Source organism: Coffea arabica, chromosome 10e, assembly GCF_036785885.1.
Source record: "Coffea arabica cultivar ET-39 chromosome 10e, Coffea Arabica ET-39 HiFi, whole genome shotgun sequence".
NCBI classification, from domain to species: Eukaryota; Viridiplantae; Streptophyta; class Magnoliopsida; order Gentianales; family Rubiaceae; genus Coffea; species Coffea arabica.
The window spans coordinates 13,433,290-13,454,394 of NC_092328.1; the positions used below are offsets into that span (position 1 = coordinate 13,433,290).

General features: G+C 35.7%; 1 protein-coding gene across 1 annotated transcript; it reads right to left on the reverse strand.

Annotated features, from left to right (window-relative positions):
- Nucleotides 1-18,109: 18,109 nt before the first annotated feature.
- On the reverse strand, nt 18,110-20,551 carry LOC113711303 (7-deoxyloganetin glucosyltransferase-like). Its single transcript, XM_027234466.2, has 2 exons — nt 20,044-20,551; nt 18,110-18,846 (listed from the first exon to the last, which is right to left on the reverse strand). The coding sequence occupies exons 1-2, from the start codon at nt 20,549-20,551 to the stop codon at nt 18,110-18,112; spliced, it is 1,245 nt and encodes a 414-aa protein (XP_027090267.2).
- Nucleotides 20,552-21,105: the final 554 nt, after the last annotated feature.

Here is a 21,105-nt window from a genome sequence, read left to right on the forward strand (position 1 = left end):
TCGATCGAGGAAGCGCTAGCCATGACTTTAGTTATGCTAAGTCATAGCACGCGAACTCGTGTAGTAGCTGAAAGATTCCAACATTCAACGGAAACCATCCATAGAAATGTAGCGGAAGTGCTGTTGGGGTTATGTGAATTTGCACAAAGAATTATTCGTTCAAAACAAAGTGACGAAGTGCATCCAAAAATAAGATATAGCACCAAGTATTATCCTTGGTTCAAGGTAAAACATGTCTTCTCGCATAACTTTTCATTTTACTATTTTTGGAAATAGTAAACTAATTTGCATGAGAAAAAAATTTCTTGTGAAAAGCTATGACTATTTCAGGGGCCATAGTGAAATTTCAGGGGCAAAGATTCTAACTATTCCAACTATTTCAGTGTTACAAAGTTGAATTCCGCCGTGGAGAAAAAATAAAAAATTATTGGATTTCTTTTTCTTTGTGGAAAATCAAAAATGGAAGAGTTGGAAAGGGGTCTGTTGTGTATATTATTGACTGACAGAGACTTGAAGGAGATGCGAGAGAGAGAAAAAAGAACCCCTGCGGGGGCGGGGGAACCAAAACAAAAACAAAAAATGGAAGGCGATTGCAACGGCTTCAAGTCAAAATAGAGTCTCTTCTCAGCTTCTATCTTTCCTATTTTTATCTTTAAATAAAATTGATCGACTAGTATATACATTTTAATCAGACTCTAATCATAAAAATTTGAGAGTGGGAAAAAACTTTAGATTTTTCTTTCCAACTTTTATAGCATATAATTGCGCTGATTTTCTTTTTTTTTTTTAAGTGAAATGTTGATGTACTATTAATCTATTTTATGATTCTAGTCTATCATTAATTTATCAACCTAATATCTTTAAGCAATAATGAAGTACATATAATGAATATCTGAATTTTTTGAAGTTTAATTGAGCTAAATTTCCTGTCCCCGCTAGTGGCTATAGAAATTTTTTTTCAAAAAGTCTTTAGCAACCATACAAGTTTGTCTACAAACACAAAAAAAAAAGAACTATTGGAATGTGGAATTATCAAGCCTAGAAAAAAAAACTTGAAAGTCAGGAATTCTGGCGTTTTATTTTGTCTATTCTCATACAGCCAATCTTTTTTTTTAATCATCTTTTTACAAAGTAGACATTGACAGTGATTAGCTAGCTTTGCAACTGATCATTAATTGTTTCGCTCACGTAAAGTGCTACGTAATATGAATAGAGTATGGATTAATACTCTATCATTAATTGTCCTCAATGCCATGGATTAATTGTTTTGTCTCCATAATATGAATGAAATGCTTGGTCTTACGTCTTCATGAATAGCTATTTAACGTTTTGATTTTATTGAAAGGGTAGTTTATCCATTAATTTATGTTTTGCACTGAGTTAGAAAAACTAATGACACTTGAAACTAATGCATGTGGTAATGTGATTGCTCGACAGCTACTGTTATGAGATTTGGACCTAAGTTTTTCTTTTACTAATTAACAATTAATCTCTTGAGATCTGCTCTCAAACTTCTAGATTGGTGAATCAAAAAGAAAGCATACTTGGCACAGTTTGTAATGGGATAAAATACTTAATTACCATCTAATATATGTTTAGCTTCGTGGACATGTGAGCATATACAAGATTTTTATCTCGGAGAAGGCACCCTGATTTTGATCACTTTAAAGGTTTTCAAGGATTAAAGCCTTTTAATTGCTAAATGCACAAGAACTTTGAGGTGTGTTTAATGCATGCAAATTGTGATTATCTAAAATGAGGTGTGTTTAATTTCTCTTAAATTTTTTTTCTCAAGTGAAAAGTTTACTATTTTCAGGGGCCAAAATTACCCAAGTGAAATTTCAGGGGCCAAGATTCCAACTATTTTCTCAAGAAATTACCATAGTGAAATTTAATACCAGGGGCCAAAATTTGAAGTAAATTCATCAAATAATCCGGATTTCTTCATCACCCATTAATTGGGGTAAAGCTATGACTATACATGAATCATTCTTGTATCCTCCTTTTTGCAACCGCACATAAGATGCTATGTTGATTCAAGTTCCTTTTCTTAATAGTGTGCCAACTAACTTTTTGGAGTATTGTAATAATATGTGGTCTTTTAATAACTATTTTTATAACTGGCTTTGATGATGCTATGTTTTATAAATGCAGGACTGTATAGGTGCTTTGGACGGCACACACATCCCAGCTACAGTTTCGGCAGTAGAGCAGATGGCCTACACAAATAGGCATGGGACTCAAAGCGAAAACGTATTAGCTGTATGTGACCATGATATGCGGTTCATTTATTTCTATGCCGGATGGGAAGGCAGCGCACACGATGCATGGGTGCTAGAACATGCAATGAGAATGCACACGAATTTCCCATTTCCCCCCCAAGGTTATTAAATTTGGCTATTATTTATACAAACAGAAATTCCACATATATATTCGGGTTTGACTCTCTGCTTGGTATACAATTTTTGCCCTCATAATTATACTTCCCTACTGTACTAAATTTCTTTTCTTGGATGTAGGCAAGTTCTACCTCGTTGACCCTGCTTATAAGATGGTGTCGGGTTTTTTAGCACCGTTCAAGGGAGGATGTAACGTAAGAGTTCGACACGGACGTGATCGAGGCCAAGGGCCGAATGAGCTATTTAATACTCGTCACTCTCAACTTCGTAATGTAATTGAACGCTCCTTCGGTGTCCTGAAGCAATGGTTTACCTATTTAAGGGGTCCGGTTCCATATTCATATATGCAAACGCAAATCAATGTCGTTATTGCATGTTGTCCACAACACAATTTTCTTAAGGAAAATCAGCCTTCGGATGATCACTTCATGATATACAAGCAAGAGGGCATGCAATTCAAAGGTGAATGTGGAGCTCCTCCATATTCACAGATACAACCGTTGATGTCCCCACAAGAAATAGAAGAATGGAAGGGAATAAGAGAAGAAATGGCTAATCAAATGCATGCCGCGTCACGAAGGCGGAGACAGTAGGTGAATGAGAATAAAAAGATCTAATACCCACAGAGGTATTAGACGATGTGAGGGTGCATCACTTGAAACTGGGTGAGTCCTGTGGTGGAAATAAGCTATTGAATGCATGCTATTTTTAACTCTTTGTAATCAAATGGTGGTTCTTAGTACAAGTACTATGCAAGTCTTCGTATAGCTGCATAGCTCCTGTTTGAAATAAATTGTGCTCCTTCTCTTGTTTCCAATGACTTGGATTTGTAAGAACTTAAATTGGTATGTGCATATAAATTCCGTAGTTCCTGGGCAATCCTATAGCCATTTTGATCCGCATATTTGGAGACAAACTTGAATTTATGACTTTAGAATCCCACGTTAGTGCTCAGTGCTAGTCAAAGGACTAGTGGGCCTATAAACCATTTAAGGCATACAGCCTTTAACGCAGCTAAAATTTTCCTCCACAACGTTTTGCACCTTACAAGCGGCTGAAAGTTTTAACATAGGCCACGTGCATCTGAATTGGCTCCTCCAACCCGTCAAAGGTTGTCCTCATCAGCAAACTTCAACATTGACCACGCCAAGTAGGATTATTTGAGGATCCAAACATTATTTTGGTTATGTCTCCAAATTTGAGGGAAAGCCCAATATTATTGGAAATATTATTGCAAATAGCACCTATCCAAACACTTCCAATGTTATTAGTGCTTCTTCCATTATGCTGGTTCTCTCTTTACAGATGTGCTAGGAGTTGTGATTGCTGCACTTGAGAGGAAGACATAAAATAGAAACTCAAAAGAATCAAATGTTCAAAAGTTTGCCCTTCTTGATGAAGAGTGAGTATCTCATTTCTTATCTTAATCGTAAATCTGAATTAAGTTATTACCTATTTATTACTTATATTAATAATCATTACAGATCACAGACTGTAGTGTTGTCTTTATAGGATGACTTTCTTGCTAATGAAGGACAACAACTACTGTCTAACCTTCACAGCTATCCTGACATTATTGCACGGAGAATTAAAGTGAATAATTACAATGGTACTTTTTGCTTTTGTATTTTGATTTTTTTGTTGTTCACGTTCTTATAATATACCTTTCGCAGAATCAGTAGGCATAACATTAATGATTTTTCTATAGGAGTTGCATTGGGTACTTAGTTTGATTCTGTCATACTTGTTGATCCACCTATACAGGAAGCAAGAGCGCTAAAGAACTGGTATATTGTACTCCAATGACCTGTTTCTATCTCATAAAACATCAATTGCAGATGATTTTCCCTTCTTACATCCTTTCTGTATTTTTTCCTTGTACAGGGCACTTAAAAATGCTAAAATAATTGCAGATGTTCTTGATAAAAGAGATTACATGAAGTATAATCCTACAATTTCTCTCGGAGTTGATCAAAAAGCTACCTTGATTTGTAATGTTAACCCATCACAGAAGGTGTTAAAACAATTTTTCCCATTTCCCTTTACAATTTGCTGTCGCCATATTTACATTTTTTTGCTTGTGGTTATTAATATTGTAGACAACTTGGGTGAGAGCACGCTTCTACTTTGAACACATATTCCAAAAATACTAGTATATGAGTTGTAAGAATTGCTATCGAGCCACAGCAGCAGATTATCAAGTTGAATTTACCTGCAACTCGTGCAAGAAGAAGCAACCAGCTGTACCAAGGTGATAGTTCATAAGTCATCGCTGTATGATTCTTTCTGAATCCTATATAATGATAAATTCGCCAATTACTAATTCTCTCTATAGTTATTATACTTCCAGATGTCGCTTTGATGTTGATTTAGTTAATGACAGCGGAGCTATATCAGCTTCCATATTTGGAGAACTGACTGAGAAACTTTTAACATTCATCTCCCTTGAAGCAATGCAGCATTTTAATGAGGTTTTATTTTGTCCCATAACACTTGTTGACATACCTATTATAAAGTTGCTGATGTTTTTTTTGCCTCTCGTTCTCAGAATGTTGAGCTCCCTCTTGAGCTTGTTCATGAATAGCTGAAATCAAAGACTTTTCTGATTCATATATAACCAGTGCAAGCGCAGCTAGCAGACGCTAGGCAACGTTACACAGTTATATACTACTATGAAGCTGATGATAATACCAATTCAGTTCAGGTAGCAAACGAAACAAAGAATGATTTGCCATTGCTTAATGACCAGTCTACAACGCTGCAACTAATTGATGCAAGTAAGTGCACGCATACTCTGAACTTAATTTTAATTTCTTATTTAGCTATTTAGTTTTACTGCAGCTAATAGTCTTATTTTACATTTATGTCATGTTTTGATTTCTGTTTAATAAATTCAGGAACAACACAAGAAAAGTTGTGACGCCCGAAGGAAAAAGAAAAGGGAAAATTTTTCTTATTTATTTTATTTTTCGCGTGCATTTCTCTTACTTTTAGAATGGAGATTGGTATATGTTGGATATGATTGGTTGCGGAAAATTTCAAAGTTTATGCGGAATTTCCAATTTAGGGTTTCATCCTACCCTGTTCTGTCCAAACCTGTTAGGCCATAATTGAGGCCGAATCAGCCTTTGACCAAAACATAAAAGTTGTTGGTAATTGAGTTAGCTAGCTACCTGTAAAATTTCAACTCAATCGGAGCACTGTAGCATGTGAAATGACTGAAATACCCTTGACTACCCATGAACCCTGTTTCGCGCCCAGATTTCTGTTTTCGTGGAGTTTTCCATTTTTGACTCTGAAAATGCATGATTTGGCTTTGGAGGTTTTCATAAGAAATGTAGGGTTATGTCTTGGCTTCGAAACGCCATAAGATTCGTTGCAATTTGATAAGTGTAGTTTCAGTTATGGATATTGTGCCGAAAGGTGTATTTGATAGTCTATGATGTGTATGTAGTTGATTTGAGATGAATTGGTGTTGCTTGTCGGAGGGAAAAGTAAGGAAATTAAGGGGATATGCTGTCCGATCTTTGAAAGCATTTGATTGCTTTGAGTTTGAGTTAAAGGGCTTGGATTTGAGCAAGGCAACGATATATGATGGATGGTTCCTGAGCCGTGGTTGGTGAGTGACCCAAACTATTTCCAAAGCTCCTTATGAACTGTTTCTTGCATTATTTACTCGATTGTATATCATGTGTGCTTGCATGTGAATTCATGACATGATTTGGCTCCAATGAGTTCTTGGGAAGTTTTGTACTGAACACCAACGTCTCTACCACTGTTTACTTGGAGCAAATGGCTCCCTATCACTGTTTCACTGTTACTGGATCAATTTGAGCGTTGGATGTTTGGGTACAATGGTTTCACTGGCTCACAAGAGCAATAAACGTATATTTGATTTTTGATTCATGACATCATTGAAATGAACTATTGAGAAACTGATTTGATGACTGCTTTTACTGGTTACTCGCTGAGTTTCTAGCTCACCCCAAAACGTTTTATTTCCCCTCCACAAGGCTCGAGGCGAAAGAAGCGCTTGTATCACGTTATTCATGTGACTGGATGGTTTATATCTTGTATAGTTTAGATTTGGACTCATTTGTGTAATAGTTGGGCTAGTGTGATTGTTTGGACTCAAAAGTGGATGTATGTGTACGTTCCACGCTTAGAATTAATTTCTGCTTCGCTTATGATATGTTAATTTGAGGAACATTTGATGTATATTTGAGATGTATATTGTATTTGAATTGAGGATTGGAGTAAGTGAGTGAGTCCCGACGAGAGCTGGGCAGGCGGTCCGCCGAACCCTTTGGTTCGCCTTAAGGGGAGGTGGGGCTGTCACAAAAGTCCACAAGAATAGATACATGTTAACTTTTTTATGTTGTGATCTTTTTCCCCCCAAGTATCTTTGCAGATCACCTCTAATTCAATTTTGAAGTCATATTCTGTTTATTGGTTTTCACAAAGTAGCTATAAGTATTATTTCTTACTTTTCCCTTTTATCTTTGCTATTGCCTTCTTAACACAGATGGTTATGCATTGAAGTTGTATATGGTACTGGGAAATCCTATTTGAATTGTGCTTGAAATAGATATCCTTTGTCATTACTTTTCCATTGCAGTAGTTGTGACTTTCTATTTAGAGTATGCATAGAATGGTGTAGTTGCATTTAGAAGTGTGGTTAGCACTTACTGTTAAAATGACTTATGTATATCTGAGTTTTGCAGCAGAAACAAAAATTTTTATGCTGTAATTTCCTTCAGTGCAATATTGAATTTTTTGTTGAGCTTACTGTGTCTGGTGTTTCAAGTTCCAAAAAGTCCTTGCTCCCAAATTACATTTGTTCAGTGCAAGAAATTCTCTTACACAGTAAACAAAAAGTAACTGCCACAACCGTGTATATTTGGCCAAACTCTTAACTCTGAGTTTTTTTTTTTAGCCATCTCACCTTCTATTCAATTTGTTGTATCAGTTCCATATTTTCACTTCTTCCTCCATTTATTTGTCTCAAATATTTTGTGCAGAATGCATTCAATGGAAAATGATATTGTTTCTTAATGTTTATGTGCCATCATCCTATACAAAAAAGGAAAGATTTTTATTTATGCAAACTCTTTTGATGTTTTTAATAGCTATTTTGTGTTGAGCTTATTGCTGGTGGTGATAGAAAGGAAGACACTTAGATCATTCTCACTAGCTTTAAGGCTACTTAAGTTTGTTCTATGTTTATCTTTTTTCGCCTTAATTACGTATGTTTAGTCTTTTGATGTACTGTTGTTTACTTGCTATTTCTTAACCAATTCTTTATTATGTAACTTGTTACAGAGGGAAATCCTGCTCCTTCAAAGATTCGCATGCAACTTTCTGAAAAATTTGATGACCTAGACAAACTGGACGACGGCAACTCTCCAGATGAACCCAGCAGCTCTGCCAAGAAATTGAAACTAACCTAGATCAGAGTTATTCATTTTTTTGTCTTCGTAAGATAGATGCGCCTTACGAATGGTTTGCACTGCTACATTTTGGCAAGTTTGTTACAAGGGTCGTTAATTTCTTCATGAACCCTCTTCTTTTGTACGTATGTATTAATGAACCAGTTTCTTTCAACGTATCTACTATTCTCGACAGTCAACTTTATTTAGTATTAGTTGTATGTAAGACTAATTATTCCGTTGTTATTTTCTAATACTTCCTTTTTTAGTTCAGATTGCAGCTTCTATTGCTTATAACAACAGCTTATTTGGTCACAGCTATTATCTGCTAGGTTGCAGTAATTCGAATATTCAGATAAACAAAAACAATATGATGCACTCTGTTTCAGAAGGCCTTCTTCCAAAGCTTAAATCAATTAGAAAGGAAAGAAAAAGCAAGTATTAAGAAAAAAAATCTCAAAAGTAAAGCCAGAAGTATTTAAAAGCAAGTATTAAGAAAAAAAATCTCAAAAGTAAAGCCAGAAGTATTTAAAGTATCTCAAATAGATACAGTGCAACTTGTTAGCACACATCAGTTATAAAGACACCAAATCTTTCAGCAAATTATAGTCCAGATCAAGAAAATTTGCCATTTCATCGAAAATGCAGGACCAGAAGGTTAGTGCATAGATTCACGCTCAGATGCAAGCTGCTACACTTTCTGAAACTCCTACAATATCGTTTGAAAATCTCTAAGAACCTTACCATCTTCTATTCTCTTACTTGGCTAGAAAAAAATGGATTTGACAGATCCTTATCTTAGTGCTTCAATTCAGATTGACATGCAAGAAAATTCAAAACATATCGCGATAGCAATCTGTTATTAGCCCGCCAAATTATGTCACATTCAAACAACGATCCTAATTAAATGCCATCATATGATTGAACTTTCTAAATATTCACAACAATGTGAAAAAAAAATAAATAAAGGTAGTAAATACCGGTGCATGTTTACACCTAACAATTCTGTTATCCTCGTCAGACAAAGTGCAATATCATATCGAAATCACAAACGGAATGACGCATATGAATCACACACATGAACATGGACACTACGGTCAGAGTCAGCAAGAAAATTGAACTTGACTGAGGTTTCCTTCACCAACTGCAAGATCTGCTGTCTGGTCTTCAGCGTGCCTCCATCAAGATAAAGAAAAGATATATCTCAAAACTAAATAAATTAAAAAGAAAAAGTTGTACCACCAAATTTTAGAATCAAATTACACCAAACTCATCGTTAATAAGCATCAAGACAGGCCGGTGATACTAAAAATTACTACTTTATAAACAAGTACTCAACAAATATCACTGTTTCTCTCAACAAATACTCAGCAATGTTATTCATTGGGTACCTGGCTTTAATCTCCTTATGATTTATGTGTACCGAATGCATGCTAATTTATATGCAACTTTATTCAATGTCCCTCATAAACTTCTCCTCGTCAAAAAAATCCCGAATGCTTGATGCTCTCATGTTCCAGTTCATGTGCTTATGCTCATCAAGAGAATTATGGCAAGCGTTAACAATGCTAATAAAACTTTGTTCTTTTTTTCATTAAATATATATATAGTCAGTCTTTTATTCAACACGTGATGTACCAAAATTGAATAGCACACAGCTCGAACAAAAAGCTGCAACTGCCCGCAAGCAACCATCTTTGCTGTTTCCTATTTTCTTTTCATTCAAAAATTTTACAACCTTTCTGGTATATATATTAATAGCATCATACCAACTTTTTCTCCTGTTATCTTCTTCTTCTTCTACCACTTTGATAGTAGAAAATATGTTTGCTCCTCCATCAAGTTCTCAGCAGCCAACCAGCAACTTAAACCCTTGTTGTTTTCTCTTCAAATGTTGTCATAGAGGCCAGGTACACCTTTTCTTTCCTTATAAAATAAAAACGTTCAAACTATCCATATATAATATATTTATATTAGTCTACTTACTTTTACTTACTCCATCAACCAATTCCAGATTTTGCCCGCCCAGTTTCAGCTGTTACTTCATCAGCATCAAAAGAACACAATCATCCTCAGATATGGAATGCAAAAATGGCCTCTCACAATTGCCAATGGCTGCTTTGAAGAAGGATGGGATGACTATTGCCATAACAATATCATTAACACACATGATATGTTGATGGTTCGCCATGCTGGAAATCTTATTTTCGACGTTATTCATTTCTCTGAACTCCAACAACAAGTTTACTTATCCTGGACAGTTCCGCTCCCAAATATTTTGGAGAATAACGCTGCCTATACACAAGGCCTGTATATGTTTTACTCGATTTCCTATATTCATTTATGTTATCATTATTTCTAATACATTATCTGTTTAATGACCTCAGATACCACATCCTTATCGCTTAACCGCCATGATGTGGCTTCATCATTAAAGCCAGACTTTTCTCAAAACATAACTGATTCCCATTGTTTTTATCAAATTTTTCATTCAGCAACACCAAATTCAATAGTAAGTTATTATTATATGCACGTTCATCTATTTTCTTTAGCCTATTTTTGTTTGTTCAGTTTTTCATTCTAACTTTTCTTAATGATTACTAGAAAATTCCAAGATTCACCGATCGCTTCTTGAATGGTGAAAGAACTCCTACCGTGCTTATCAAAACTAGCCATAACATTACAGAGATTGGTATCAGAGGGAAACAACTGAAAAGGAATTGGAGAAGCTTCGCTCTTCAACATCACTTACAGCATAACGAAACTCTTGTGTTTATTCCAGAATCACAGACCACATTTGCTGTTTTAATATTTGATTATAATGGAGTTGAAAAGCTATTTCCATGGTATTACATTTTTAGCATTTATTCAAATGCTTAGAGATGTGATTAACCTCTGTTATGTTGTCTGATCATGCCTCTGAGGCTTTTTAAATGCTTCCATAAAATGTACTAGAACCTTTTTACTTCCAATAACACTGTTCAGTTTTATTCCACCTCATTACATAAATGCAACGTTAATTATGTAGCTCATTTATTCCAAATGCTTAACCGAATACTAAATTTAAAATTTATCAATACCGATATTCAAAGGCTCCAAAACAGTTCCTAAGCCAATCCTTTGAAAAAAATTATAGCAAACGTCCAAAATAGTTACTGAATCTCTGAAGATATTCCTTTTATCAGCGTTTTGTACTTTTCACTACCTAACAATGAATACACATGAACGTTTTAGATTCTGATCACTTTATCACCAATAATGGTCCTTCCTACAGCTCTACACCTTTACCTTTGGATGAAAATGACACCATGCATGTCAATCTTTTCAGATTCTATAGTTTTATGTTTTAAACATATATTCATCGCTTTGTGTTAAGTACATAACCATTTTACTTTTGTATGCATTCCACCAAAATGTATAAGAATAAAACAGCAATATACAATACTTTCCTTCCTCTGATCCTACTTTTAGCATCAACATCTTCCTTCTCCTGTCTTTCATTTTCCCTTATTGTCATCTCAAATTTCTCTACTTTCTACTCTCCAATGAGTCCAAGTCCGACTTCATTTCTTCCACCTTCTCTTTTGCTGCTTTTATCAGTATAGTTTCGTTCATTTAAGTATATCCCACCTTCGAAATGCGTTCTTTTTGTTAACATATATGTTCCTGATGTTCCAATTCTATCTTTTATGCAGCCCTTTTAACTCGTGTAGATTGTACTTCACCCATTTAATTCTTTCCTTTTCTATCATAAGATATCTTACAATGCAACCTGTAATAATCCCTCTATCTGTTGTTCGCCCGCATTCATCAAACTGGACAGTTGCTCTCCAGGTTATAGAAATTAATCATATTAAAAATAATTCGGCACCTCCAACAAAACTTTCACACCTTTGTGCTTGCTGATTCACAGGTAAGACATGCTTAATTTCGTTTTTAGCTCATGACTATTTAGTTATGGCCTGATAACTTTTAACAATTCTTAATATCAGGGTGTAAAAGTTAATATGCATGCTATCAGAAACATGATTGATTGCCTTACTGCATTACTGCTACCATTTAAAAAGTACTATATTTCTGGAGTTGTTGTTCACCAACTACACGATGGTTCTGCTCCTGCCAAATATCCATTTTACTGGATTGTTACTGAAGCTACATCAATTCATCAAATTGAGCAACTCGATTATCCCTCTCTTCCTTCACATTTTCAATTATATCCATTTACTATGCTAGACACAATTGCTAATACCGAACAATTAATAAGTAAGTTAATCATTATACTCTACTTATTTTTCCCTTCATTTTAATTACTGCACAATTTTTTTATAATCTTAACGTGTTCACTTCTTTCCTTTTCCTAAGCTGTCATGGGAGTTATACTTCATGCTCTACCTAACAAAATTATCCCTGGTCAAAGAGCACCATGTGTGGATCGAGACTATGTGATTGCTAATGAAGAGTAAAGCATTTACTTATCAATTTAATTTCCACTTCCGTTCTTTCAAAATCGTGCGGATTTCCAATAACTGATTCTATTGTTATTCATTTCACGGCATGAAACCTTTGATATTAACTTTGCAAGATGAGTTTGAAGAAAATTATGGCCCTGCTATTGCAACAGCAGAAGACCCTTTTCCAATTATCATCGCCATAAGAGTCAAAGCTACAACAAATCATTGTATTCACATACTTCACCTTTATTATTTAAAGGGTCTTCTAAACTTCTATCATTTCAAAAAAATATTTCCTCTGTCACCTTTATAACTTTTACCCTCTTCTAGCCAAACGTATCAGATTTGAGTCTCTCAACTCAATCTTCCTCAGTGATTTTGGTAGCTCCGATCGCTCAACAAGCGATGCATTTAAAAAACTGGTAAAAGTTTTTAACCACCTTGTGCGTTATTATTGCTCTTATTATATAACAACTTAACGTTTTCAGTTTTATCATAGGCATCATGCCCATGCCCATGTGCTAGCACAAATGCTTAATGAGAGCAGTTACACTAACCCACGCATTCTTCTTCCTCCTGTGAACGATAATCGAATCTGTGAGGACTTCCAAAATTCGTTATATTTTTCTTACAAATTTCTTTTTATTTGGACATTATTACTTTATAATGGCCCTACTACCCAGTCACCCCACAATAAGTGCAAATGAACATAGAATTAGGAGTTTTTTTCCTTTCATTTTCAAGTTATTGAAAATTAGGATTTTTACGTCTTTTCGTAGTGTGACTATTCGGTGCGGAGTGTGTATCACATTTGGTGATTAAGAGTGAGTTTTAGATGATATTAAAAGTGTGATTAGAAGTGATAATAATAAGTTAGTGAATTATAAGATAAAACCCTAGTATACGCGATTTAAGGAAACATCTTGAACCGACGGGTATCGTTCGCTACCGATTGGCTACCAATTGAGCATACCATTTGACCACCATTTTATCTAGTTAATCTCATTGTTATTAGAGCCTAAATATCAGCCCTAAATTTGATAATTATGGCCGAAATTTTTGACTTCAAGAACAAAGAGAAAAGAAAAAAATTGAGATGGAAATTGGTGGTGACAAGTGGCATCAATCCATGCACCTTTGACCCAAATCAAGACCAAGCCTTATAACCTTTCTTGGCCTTCATTCTTCTCCATTTTTCCAGCCTCCTAGCTGTGAGCCTTGAGAGAAAAACAAGAGAAAGAAAGCTCTAAATCCATCTTGGATTTAACTTGATTGAGTGAGAAAACAAGAAAACCAAACCGATTAGCTATTAATTTGAGGGCTTAGGAAGCTTGGGGAGCTAAACTTTGCAAGGAGAGGTGAAGGATATCCCTTGTAAGCCTATTATTGAGGTATATTGGCTGTCTATCATCTTTAGTTCCTTTATTCTTGCTTAAGTTGCTATACAATTCATATTTTTGGTTGATTGATAGCTATGCAAGTAGTTGTGATAATTTTTGGAGAATTGGTAAGTTAGGGTTTTGTATTGTTCAGCTATATTTCTTCTTGTTTAGATGGAATATGCTGTGAATAAGAGTAGACAATGAGGTGAAGTGGTGTTTCAAGCTAGAATTGTGAAGATTAGCACTTGTATTCATGAATTCCAGTTTTCGATTTTGTAATTCCCCTGTTCTGACCGGTTCTGTTTGACCATGAGGGAGGCCGAATTAGGCTTAGCACAAAACATGAAAGTTGTATAGAATGATGTTTTATAGCTTCCTACGAAATTTCAGCTCAATCCGAGCACTGTAGCTTGTGAAATGAAAAAATACCCCTGACTGCCATAGGTAGAGATTCATGGACAGTTTTGACATTTCACCAATCAGACCGCGTCTGTTCACCCTGATCCGTACTGAAGTAGCCTTTTGTCAAAACACAGAAGTTGTAGTGCTATGTCGTAGCTTTCCAACGTCCCTAAAAACGCCTCAATCGGACTTCGGTAGCCTGAGTTATTGTCGTTTAAACATAGTGCAGTTAACTAGCCTAATTGTGAGATTCTGATTCAGTAATTTGTAATTTTGACCTAGATACACTACGAACTGGACTGAGTGGTCTTCATCAAAGTTGTAACCCTTTGTCTTAGCTTCAAAACAATATAAATTGCATCCCAATCCGATAAGTGTAGCTTCAGTTGTGTCCGTTCCGCTAAGCGACGTCAAATCTGTCTTTTGTTTTCTGACTTAAATTTCATTTCCGGACATTTTCCTAGCTTGAATTTGTATTTGTACGACTTTGAGCCTATTGAACGGCTATTGAAATGAGATTATTTTGTGTGTGACTTTGGGACTGATTGAGGAAAAGAATGAAGCGATAAATGACTGGAAAATAGGTAAATACAAAGGGCGTGCCACCCAAAATTACGCTCGAGGGCTAGGTAGATATACTTGCGACTTAAGTAAGGCTTGAAAGCGAATACCACTGGAATCATCTAGGATCTTTGCGTCCTCTTTTATCGAGATATATAAGTTAGAACTTGACCGAACTTGTACCCTTGGGAAATGAAATAACGACCACTAGAAATACGTCTTCCTCGTTCTTTCGACTCAAATGGTATTTTCAAGTATAATTGCTACAACATTGCACAGTTTGAAATGCGAGCAAGTGTTTCACGAATATTCTCCAAAAGAATTTCAATTACTTGATTCTTATTGAACGAAACGTTTAAGTTTCGAACCTTAGTCGTTTTTCAAAGTTCTTAAACAAAATTTTATTGCAGATTTGGACTCCAAACCCAGAGTACAACCCAAACGTGATTACTAGAGGCACTACATTTTGGTGAGTGCTTCCAAATATCTGATTGAAGTTGACATTTGTGTTTAATACTTGACCAATGTAATTACATGATATATGAGTGAATTGATAGGGTAAGAGTGTACTTTATCGCACTTGCCCTAATGTGATTTGTCCTTGTTCATCGATTGCAATTGACTTGCTATACATGCATATGAATTGTATCTTGCCTGGAATTCCAGAAATCCTGTGGCTAGTTAGTCGAGTCGAGCCGGCAAGGGTCTGGTCGATTAGATAATGAACCCTGAGTAGTTAGTGATATCGAGTGGAGTGTTATCTCCTCGACTAATTGGTATACTCAAGTATTACTACCAGTGTTTATTGTGGAGTTCGGGCCCAGTAAGGGGTTTGATCGGTGAACGGACATTGGAGTTAAGTGGTGTTCTACTGGACTATATTCTTACGTGAAAGTTGACGGAGTGTCAACTACCAATCGATCAAGCTATGGTGGAACCTATATACGAGCAACTATATCCTTACATGTAAAATGCGAAATATTTGTTCTTTGGCTATATGAAGTGTTATTACTCAATTCTTGACTTGTTTTGCTCGCTATTTCACTCTTATGCTACTTTTACTTTATTTGATGGCCAATTTGATATTTGAAACTTCATTGAGTTTTAACTCACTCCATTAGTTTTGTTTTCCTTACAGGGGTACGAGAGAGGCGTGAGACGTGTATAGACTAGCATAGGCTAGTTGTTTTGACTTTTGATTTATACTCGCGCTATCACTCGCTTAGGATGATTTGTACTTGGATTGTATATACTTTGAAGTATTTTGGGTGTATAGAGTTTTGTATCTGGATTTGTGCATCGATGTATATTATAAGTTTGAATTGCGATGTTATTTATTGTCTATGGATGTATGCGTGAGATACGAGTGAGTGAATCCTGACGAGAGTTGGGCAGGCGGTCCGCCGAACCCTTTGGTATGCCTTAGGGGGAGGTGGGGTCGTCACAGAATCACTCATATTGTTTCCGTTCTTCAACAGGTAATATTCCTAATTCAATATTTATATTTACATATACTGTCCTTTACATTCACTGCTCTTTTTCTTTTTTTTTTTTAACACTGACTCTTTTTTCTACCTTTTCTTCTTTCTCAAAGAAACCAATGACTGCTTGGATTCAAGGTGTTGTTGAGCTAGATTATGTACATCATAACTTAACTTATATAGCTTGTCCCCTTTGTTATTATCCAAGCAAAGGTGCAAGCAATTTTCCAGTTACATGTCAGCACTGCCACTCTAACGTAGATTTGGTTCCTAGGTAAACATAATTATTTACTTCTCTTGCTTCCTTTCATCACCAACTTTAATCGCTTTCAATTTCTAACTGCAAAACTACCTGCTTCTTCATTGCAGAGCTCTCATTGATAGAACTGGATCTTTATGTGCTACTGCTATGGATGTTGAAGCAGAGAGATTAATTCAGTATTCAACCGCGGAACTATACTATTTACAACAAGAAGTAACCACTGATACTTTTTAAAACTAAATATTTTCTTCTTTTTTTAATCCAATACAATTTTCTTGCATTATTTTTTTATAACAGGGCGTTGATCTTGCTCAATACCTTGCGCATACTTTACAAGGCAAGCTACTCATGTGCTACATTAAGCCCTCTCCTTCCAAATTCAACCCATGAAACGTGTAGCTTATGAAATAATCACATCCCACTCAATGGATGAAGTTTTTAATGCTGAAAATATTAACATAAACAATCTTAACATCAATGGTTGACCTTTTACTTATTTTGCCTACATTACTGTTGCCTTTAATGTGTTTTCCACTATGTATATTTAATCATAATTACTACGCATTATAACTATATTTGCTATTTTATTCTCTTTACCTTTATATTCCTCCTTTATTACATACTTATTTATTTTACAATAAATTCTGATTTCTACACTAATTATCTGTGATTATCGCGATATTAAAACAAATATAATTGAGCCAAACATACAGATAAAATAATTTCCAGTTTCCAAATCAATTTTTACTATGCAAACAATTTAACTTAACTAGCAAATCAAAATACAGTCAATACAAACCAAAAAATCAATAAGTATATAAACAATCAAGTTTTTCTCAAACAAAATTCCTCCTAAGCACTTCATGCTTTTTTACTTACGCTAAACAATCCTACACATTTCTAGGCAATCCTTAAACTTATACCGTGCATCGCGCGGTACACACCTCCTAGTCTACACAAAGCGTGAGACCTACAATGGATTTACCAAATGTATCATTATTTTTGTTTTTTTTTTTTTTTTTGCTATTTTACTCTTCATAATTTGCAACAAATAGATATCACTCTGTAAAATATAATCCCATTTAAGGTTAAAATATCCAAATATACACAAATATTTCTTAAATTGTTAGGTTTCTCTAAGTTATAACTAACTACCCCACCTAATGTATTAAATTTAAGCACAAATATTTTACTTTGGCAGATATCTTTAAGTTATAATTAACCACCTTACCTAACTTCCTAAATTCAAACACACTAGTAGAAGTGTGCCTAAAGCACGAGTAAATCAATAGCAAGGCCGTAAAATGTCTGATTCATAACCTGTAAAACATATTTGGATGAGGAAACATAGTTCCGATTTTTAAAAAAAAAAAGAAAAAGAAAAAGAAAAAGACAACTGCAAATTTCTATTTGTGAATATAAGTTACTGTTTAGGAGACATAATTTCCAATTTTATTAAAAAAACCTACTAATATTAATATTTATTATTCTATTACACTATTGGAAAAGACACTAAAAAACCTAATATGTCACTAGAGTCAATACAAACCTACTAGTTAGTAGGTTGCCCCAATATCAACATTGTAGCATTATCGATTATTTTATCAGTACTTGTGATCCTTAGATCAAGTCTTAGTTCTAGATTTGATAATAGAATTTTTAATGCAGCTAAAGTTCCGTTTCAATTATACATTGCTAATAAACAAAAAGTTCCACTTCATTACACATAGCTAGTAAACAATCTAGTTTCTTGATGCGGATAGTATTTTTACTAATTGATCCGTGCTTAATGATGATGATCCATATTCACTGGTGGCTTCTTCTGCAAGTTTCTTCCAATATTTTGCCTTTTTTCTGAGTCTTTTTCCTTGCTCGCCATTCATCAAATCCCGTACAACTCTCTCAACTTCATCCCTCTTGACTTCTTGCTCTATTTCGAGGCCAACTTCCCACTCTGAGCACGCATACCTGCAGTTAATCTGTTGATCTGCATTAACTGGCCAACAGATCATTGGAACTCCAGATGATAAACTCTCAGTTGTCGAATTCCAGCCACTGTGTGTCAAAAATCCCCCTACCGAAGGATGATTGAGCACTTTCTCTTGTGGGCACCAGCCAGCTAGAAAGCCTCTATCTTTAGTTTCTGCCAAAAATTCATCTGGCAAGGCTGATGATTTCCCATCAACCAGATCAGGCCTTATAATCCACAGGAATGGATGTTTGCTATTAGCTATGCCCCAACAAAACTCTCCCAGCTGCTCTGGAGTAAGGACTATGACACTACCAAAGTTTACATAAAGCACAGAACTATGTTTATTGCTGTTGAGCCTCTGAAGACACTCTGCTTCTTCTTTCCACATGTTACAATCAAGAGTGTTTAAGGGGTTTTCTTTAGGAATCTTATTCAGGAGCAAGCTAAGGGGTCCAATAGCATGAACAAGTGGGTACTTGGAAGATAGAAATTCTAGTATCTCTTTCTCTAAGGCATCGAAAGTGTGGATAATTACTACCGAAGCTTTTGAAGCATCCTGAGCCGACTCCATCAGAAAGTGAAACAGGACATCATTAGGATCATGGTTCAAAGTCGCGGTCGCGGTCGCGGTCGCGGCTTGGAACGTTCCACATCGGTCTCGGCATATCGGTCACGGTCTCGGTGAGACGCAAATTTTAAAGAATTTAATATTCTAAAAATTGTTAATAATATAAAAAAAGTATGCTAAACAAAAATAATAAAAAATAGCCAAAGAAATGGCCGAATCAATCCGTCGCGGTGTAACTCGGCCGATTTCTCGTCTTGACTCGGAATAACTCGGAGTGACTCGATGTGACTCGGCCGAGTCAATCTGTCGCGGTGACGTCTCGGCCGATTTCTCGGCGAGATGAGTATCTCGGTCTCGATTCGTCGCGGTCTCGTCTCGGACTAGGCCGAGACGGTGACGACTCGGCCGAGTCATCTCGGTCTCGGCCGAGTCTTCGAACCATGATTAGGATCAGTTGTTCGGAGAAAGCCTGGAAGATCTTTCAGACGAATACACTTTTCTGCAATCCATTGTATGCTAGTGTTTTCCAAGTAACCATTTTTTAAGTAGCTCGCATCTGCAACATCAGAGATAATCACCAAAGCTAAAATGTGTCCTCAAATTCAAATCTTTTTCATACTACTCCTACATAGTATATAATGTAATTAACCACTGAATTTATGGTAAATTACATATAATTCCCCTGTAGTTTTGACTAATGCCAAATGACTCCCTTTAGGTTTTAAAAAAGCCGCATAACCCCCCTATAATTTCATGTAAAATAAAAAACGGACGGAATGTATAATTAGTTACGGTGATTAAACCATATGCATTCTAAAAGTATATGTGATGAAATCAAAATATCCACTTAATCCCCTATGACTTGTACAAATATCCATTTTATCTCCTATAATTTTTGTATTTATCCACATAATCCCTCTATAGTTTTATACAAAATGATTAAGTCATCATTTGCTTTAGCATTTAAGCAAGGGCAATATTGATATTTCAACTAATGAAATTACTTATGCTATTTTTAATTAAATTTTCAATTTATATGAAACCATAGAGAGTGAATTAAATATTTTGAAATTATGTGATAATTGATGAAACCACATAGGGTTATTAGTAATTTAACCTTGAATTTATACTTGTACCTCTCAGCGGCGCCAGACCATTTTCAAAGAGAGAACAAAACTTGTAAAAGCCCATTACTCCACTAGCTGCCAGGGTGAAGACAGCAGCAACAGGAATGCCAAATTCTTCAGCTGCAGCAAAAGTGAAGGACATTAAACCATCAGCGACTATGCAAGTCACTGGAGGATTTTCAGTGGAGGGATTCTCGTTGAGTTTCACAAGGAGGTTCCTGAAGGGAGCAAGAAAGTTGTGCGTAATGGATTCACAAAGAGCACTAGCGTCTTGGCTGGAATCTGAATCAGAAGGAGACAGGCCATGTGGGATAGTTTCGGAACGGAAGTCCGGCAAGCACTCCAGAAAACTCGGACCTTTAGATCTGAGCAACCGTTTGTGGTTGAAATCTGTGTTAACAAAAGTAATGAAGAAGCCCCTGTGGTGAAGGAGTTTAGCTAGATTCATTGTGGCTTTGATGTGGCTTTGATGTGGATATGCTATACAAACTGCATGGGGCTTAATTGCCTCTGCCATTCTACAGATTCAACTCCACTGTCTTACGGCTACAGTGTGGGATGGGTAGCTAGAGGAAAAATTGGGCTGGAGAGGGGGAGAGGACGTTGACTAGCTATGCTTGGGTCTTTTTAGACTTTTTATCTGGGGCTTTGTGGACTTCATTTTGCGTGTAAAATATTGGATCAGACCTCCCAAGTTAAAATTTGTCCAGTTCAAACCGATTGGTGTAATTGCTACAACGTTTGGTACAGAAGCGTACAACTTCAGGTTTGCAGGGTATATGTACTCACAATCACCGTCTGCGTTGCTGCTTTCCTCCAAACAATATACTGCACGCTTTTGTAAAAGACTATCATCTTTGTACAAACAGGTCGCTAAGTCCTCTTAGACATATTTATTAGGATTATGAAAATCTGTAAATATTAAGAATATGAAAACATCTCGCTATGTCAGTGCTCTTTATCTATGTAATATAAACTAGCATGGGTCTGGCCGTGCTACGCAGCGGCCTACCCACTGATATGACCAACTAAATCTGTAACAATGAGGATAATTTGTTAAAAGATCATAAT